This window comes from Hypomesus nipponensis, chromosome 8, assembly GCF_054491055.1.
Source record: "Hypomesus nipponensis isolate SF chromosome 8, ASM5449105v1, whole genome shotgun sequence".
In the NCBI taxonomy this organism is placed as follows: domain Eukaryota; kingdom Metazoa; phylum Chordata; class Actinopteri; order Osmeriformes; family Osmeridae; genus Hypomesus; species Hypomesus nipponensis.
Genome location: NC_140368.1, coordinates 6,810,367 through 6,816,001, shown reverse-complemented (window position 1 = coordinate 6,816,001; position 5,635 = coordinate 6,810,367). Strand labels below are relative to the sequence as shown.

The following is a 5,635-nucleotide window of genomic DNA, read 5'->3' as shown; positions in this document are numbered from 1 at the left end:
CAACACACCCGACCCAATGGGATGCACTACTAGAGCCACTCAAGTTAGCATGACAGAAGTTTCAGCGAGTGCCCCAAAGTAGGCATGCGCTTTACGGATGAGCAAGCTATTGGCAACTAAAACAAATCACAAATGTTCATAGGGTAAGGAGTTGGTTAGTTTGGGTTTTTTGTTTCATGAAAAGGAGTTCCAAGGTCATTACATAATATGGCTATAGATTTATGTAGATTTCTACCCATGGGCTAAATGTTAATATTTTATTGTTGATTATGTTACCCATCATACCATAAGACTCGAAAATTGTAAAACTGCACACGTCTCCTGACAGTACTGGCTCCATATCTAAAGTGGCTTCAGCTGTGTCTGTGGCTAATTTTAGCCATGCCATTGTTACTTGTGTCACATACAACGAATGTCAGTTAGAATAATGTGTGTGTGTGTGTGTGTGTGTGTGTGTGTGTGTGTGTGTGTGTGTGTGTGTGTGTGTGTGTGTGTGTGTGTGTGTGTGTGTGTGTGTGTGTGTGTGTGAGAGAGAGAGAGAGAGAGAGAGAGAGAGAGAGAGAGAGAGAGAGAGAGAGAGAGAGATAATTTGCCATGTCGTGTTATTTCTCCAAATAAAGGACGTCGGGCTTGGAGTCTGGTCTCCAGAGTGATTAGAGTCTCTGCTCCCAATTTATGTGAACAGACACATCAGTTCTTAATTACCTAATAGTGTTAAGAACAATGTAATAAAATTAATGTATTTACATACAACTTGTTTTCAGTGACCTTTGGCACAAATGTCCTGATCTTAATTACTGTCCATGGATGAATCAGCTAACAATCACTCAATCAACACACACATGGGGGAGTTTTCCTTGAAAACTCCCCATCCATAGAAAGCTCAAGCACCCAGCTAGCAAGGAATGTGATAACATGGTTGGCTAATGACTTCATCCCATCACACGTAAAATGCTTTGCTGCTTGCTAACTTGTCAGTGATTATTACCCTAAAAACAGCATACTTCGAATCATACACACACTTTACCACAGCAATATTTTCAGTTTATATTATTAATTAAATTGTAATCTGAAGTCCGCTTTCTTGTTGAAAATGTGCTACGGGGTTAGCGGACTCTAGTGGTAAAAGACAGTGGTGCGATATAAGGACATTACATCTAAGAGCCCCTCAGCAAGTCCTCTGTAAACACAGAGAACATATCAACCTAACATCTTGATATCCTGTAAGACCCACTGGATCTCAAGAGCTCATAGTCAAACAATGTGAGAAACCAGCAGTCAATCTGGTTAACCAAGTTCTCTCTCTAGGTTGTACTCGGGTGTTTTCAAATGACAACCCCACCCTTCTTTGGAGAAAAAAGGGTCTTCTCTAAATAGTCTCACCAGCACTTAATAAGGCTAGGTACAGTGATCTGTGTTGAGATCACAGGGGGAATTCATTACCACCCTTGGGTAAACTGTTGGGTTCGATGTTTCCGTCTCCATCTGTGAAATGCCTTGTTTTGCTGCTGAGACCTGGGTCCTGTCATCTGAACTTGCTATGATAAATGTTGGTTAACATCTTCCAGGAAATGTATTAAATACTGGCATCATGTCTAGAAGAACTGTAAACAATTGCTGTAACACCAAGGATTTATTATACATTTTAAAGGCCTCTGTGAATGTTTAAATGCCAGTGCCTCATGTTTGCGCAATACACTGTAAGCTTTTTACCCTTTAATGAGAATGTTCATGTGGCTTGGATGAATTGTTTCATGAGGGGTCTGTGATCAACAACAAACCAGGTTACTGAAGTTTCCCATTTTAACCAGTGACTCATATATTCCACTGGGCTCTCTTGCTTGGGATCATCTCCATTAAGCTTTCTCCCAAGTGGCACTGGGGTACCAACTGTTCTCTGACCCAAATGGGGTTGCCATGTCATGTACCCCACATGCATCTATTATTATCCACACAGTAAACTTTTGTCCTTCATGTATTGTACTATATGCATATGTACACTGTGTTAGAATGTGAAGTTTCAATTTCATATCTAATTTAAAAAAGTTAATCCTTTAATGCCACTTTCTCCTTCCTTGTTTAAGTTACTTGCGGAAGAACTATGTCGAATGGGGTACTCAAATACTGCCGCAATACCACAATTACATCGTAGTTAAACCTGAGATAAACCCAATCTTACTAATGATTACACATCCCAAACACAGGAAGACACATTCCTTCTCTCCTTAAAAGGACATACTCAAGAATGTAGACGCAGGCAAGATTGTGAGGGAATGGTTGTTTTGGGAAAGCCACATTGACTCTCTGGGGGTGTATGAACAGACAGTTTTAATGTATAAGGTCGTAATTGCACACTCTTAAGCACATATGACTGTCAATCTTTTATAAAAACGAATTTAATACTAAAAATACACTATGACGTATATTTAATAATGATGCAGTATTTACTACGTTTTATGTTGGAAGTGGTCCCTATTTGAACAAGTTGGTATGATCCACATTTCCTGTCCGGAACCAACTTAATCGTCAGGAAGTTAGGGCGGTGGTTGAGACGGAGCACAGCACAGACTAGTAGGCTATTCTTTCTTTTCGTCAGGTAAGGCTACGTATTTACACTATTATAAATGTATGTTGGGAAAGAAGAAAATCTTGGAAATTCCCTGTTTAATCAGTATGGTATTGCACATTGATTGAGAAGATTCATAGAAATTCTTGTTGCTAGTTTGTATCACAAACGGACTAATTTGACTGTAGTCTCACTAGCCGACAGCTAAAATAGCAAATTGGCTAGCTACTGTAGCTCCCCGCTGTCTTGGTATATAACGTTTATTGTTTTAAATGGTAGATAGTTGTTAGTTTAGACTACATTTAACGTGGTTTATTTAGTTAACTTTCTAGATAAATATATACAGCTAACGGCTATTTTGTAAGCTAGCCCTGGCACACTGACAAATGTTAGCTAGCTAGTACCAGCACGGCAATATACCATTTTATTTCCAGCAAGCTATCTTGCTAGCACTAAAATAGGCCTCAAACGGGGAAACGTCACAATTATTTGGTGCCTTTCTGAACACGAATACAGACAAACATTTATTAAAACTACATATTAAAGAGTCAACCATTTAAGACTTGGAAACTAATGTTTGACCGTATGACTAATACGGTACCTAACGGAACACGTCTGTTGTTGTATTTTGTTGCCAAAATAGTGGATCAACGGTGCAAAATATTGAAGATGGCTATTCAAGTTAGTCTAAGTCTACATTTTGTTCCGTCAGTCGGTAAATGCCAGAGGGTAGAAGGCAGAGCGACCAGTCTGTGTACAGGAGGTCTTGGGTGGTCTTGCCTGAAAAGGCAATATGTCCTCACATCACTAGTTTTTCCTCTGCAGTACTAAAGGAACAACTAGAACAATCTTAGAAGCTGCAGAACATGTCCATTTATAGCACAGTGAGGGACACCCCACTTGGGGAATCATTGCTTCAGAATTAGATTAACTTGCCAAAGCCAGAGAGCTGGGCATTACTGGTTGGATCTTATTTGGGGTAATTGCATGATCTATTTTGTGTGGTCATGTTGTGTTACAGAATCCCATGAGTTACAATATCCCTTATGAATTGGTTTTTGATTTTATGATTAACAATTTAGTATACTTTCTTGGTGTGGATGTGTTTTTATATGAAGAAATGAATTTTAAAATGTTAGGTGTTACTTTGTACATGTAGGCTTAATCTGTTTTACCCTCACAGATAAAAAAAAATACAAAAGCCGCCAACATGTCGAGCAAAAGGGCAAAGGGAAAGACCACCAAGAAGCGCCCCCAGCGTGCTACCTCCAATGTGTTCGCCATGTTTGACCAGTCTCAGATCCAGGAGTTCAAGGAGGCTTTCAACATGATTGACCAGAACCGTGATGGGTTTGTTGACAAAGAGGATCTGCACGACATGCTGGCCTCATTGGGTAAGCATCATTTAAAGCTCCTGACTTGGGCAGATACTGGCCAACTTTGGTTTATACTCAAAAACACTGCTGGCCTGCTTTCTGCTTGAGATTTTGTACTACTGTTGTGATCCTGTGTAAAATGACCAGTGCTTGACATCTTGTTTATGCGACCCATTTGATCTGGAGAAGCCACAGACTCCCATCTGTGTTGTAGACAGGGATTGGGCTTTCATGTATGGTATTTCCTCAGGCTGGAAGGTGTGGTCCCCAGATGGTATTTAGAGTCAGAAGGGAGGAACATTCACACAATAGATATTGCATTTAACCCAACCTGTTCTGTTGTCTATAACATCAAATGTCTTTCTAGTGTTAATTGTGAACCCATGTTTTGCGTACCTTTTTTAATCCAAACTGATCTGTTGTTACAATAACCGTGATTGTTTATTTTTTTCCAGGGAAAAACCCAACTGAAGATTACCTGGAGGCCATGATGACTGAAGCCCCAGGGCCCATCAACTTCACTATGTTCCTCACCATGTTTGGAGAGAAACTCAACGGCACAGACCCAGAGGATGTTATCAGAAATGCTTTTGCCTGCTTTGATGAGGAAGGCACTGGTAAGGAAAGATATCTCTCTTTCTGTCTCTGTACTTTTGGAATACAATTGATGTGCAGGATCTTAGATCTTAACATATTAAGGCTAAAATTAATTATCAAGAAGTGTCAAATGTTTTTACAAATTAAAATTGGAATTATACTGCATTGTCAGGGGGATGATTGATTGGAGGAGCTGTAGTCATCTGAGGTGGCCTTGTCCCTCCCCTCAGGTTTCATCCAGGAGGATTACCTCAGAGAGCTGTTGACCACGATGGGAGACCGCTTCACAGACGAAGAGGTGGACGAGCTCTTCAGAGAGGCACCCATTGACAAGAAGAGCAACTTCAACTATGTGGAGTTCACACGCATCCTGAAACATGGTGCCAAGGATAAGGACGATTAAGACGGCCACATCGTATAGTTTCCACGCTCTCTCCACCTCCTTCACCTCGGCTAAATCATCGTGCTGCATGTCTGTCTCTAAGCCCCCAACCCCCACCCAATGTTAAACAAGGCAAATGCGACTGTTAAGTTACAAGACAGATGTAGTAATGTGCTGGTCCATGATTCAAAGATTTTGAAAGTGGACGTGCAACTGTGGAACACCATCTATTCAAATGGCCTGGTTTAGCTGAATTTTTACATTTTATAATAAATATAAACTTTTTAAATAAAGTACTATATCAACTTGTATTTGCCCCTTATTCATTGCTCTGTATAAAACAGTTAAAATAAACCCTCTTCTGTCTCAAGGCTTCTTTATGGTCAGAAAGCATCTTGTTTTTTCCTGCAACTGACTAGTTTTGAGTTATGTTCCAACATGTAGGGGCTTGATTTAAAGAGGGAACTACTGTAAAAGTCAACTATAAGGCCTAGCACGTCCTTCCCTATCACAGCCGTAATTTCTTTTAGATCGTTTGGAATGGCAAGATGTGTTCCTTTGCTGCATTGTAAGTGCTCTACAGGAAATAATGTGGAATAAAATATGTATTATATATGCTTTAGGACTGGAGTATTTACTCAAGCAAACATAATGTCCGATAGAACAAGGCAACATTGAACCTGAACATGACTTTACGATAGATTCAACCTTGGT

The 5,635-nt window shown here is 40.0% G+C and overlaps 1 protein-coding gene across 1 annotated transcript; it reads left to right on the top strand.

Annotated features, from left to right (window-relative positions):
* The first annotated feature begins 2,512 nt into the window (after positions 1 to 2,512).
* On the top strand, positions 2,513 to 5,230 carry myl12.1 (myosin, light chain 12, genome duplicate 1). Its single transcript, XM_084702813.1, has 4 exons — positions 2,513 to 2,596; positions 3,750 to 3,960; positions 4,398 to 4,559; positions 4,770 to 5,230. The coding sequence occupies exons 2-4, from the start codon at positions 3,777 to 3,779 to the stop codon at positions 4,940 to 4,942; spliced, it is 519 nt and encodes a 172-aa protein (XP_084558939.1). The 5' UTR covers positions 2,513 to 2,596; positions 3,750 to 3,776; the 3' UTR covers positions 4,943 to 5,230.
* Positions 5,231 to 5,635: the final 405 nt, after the last annotated feature.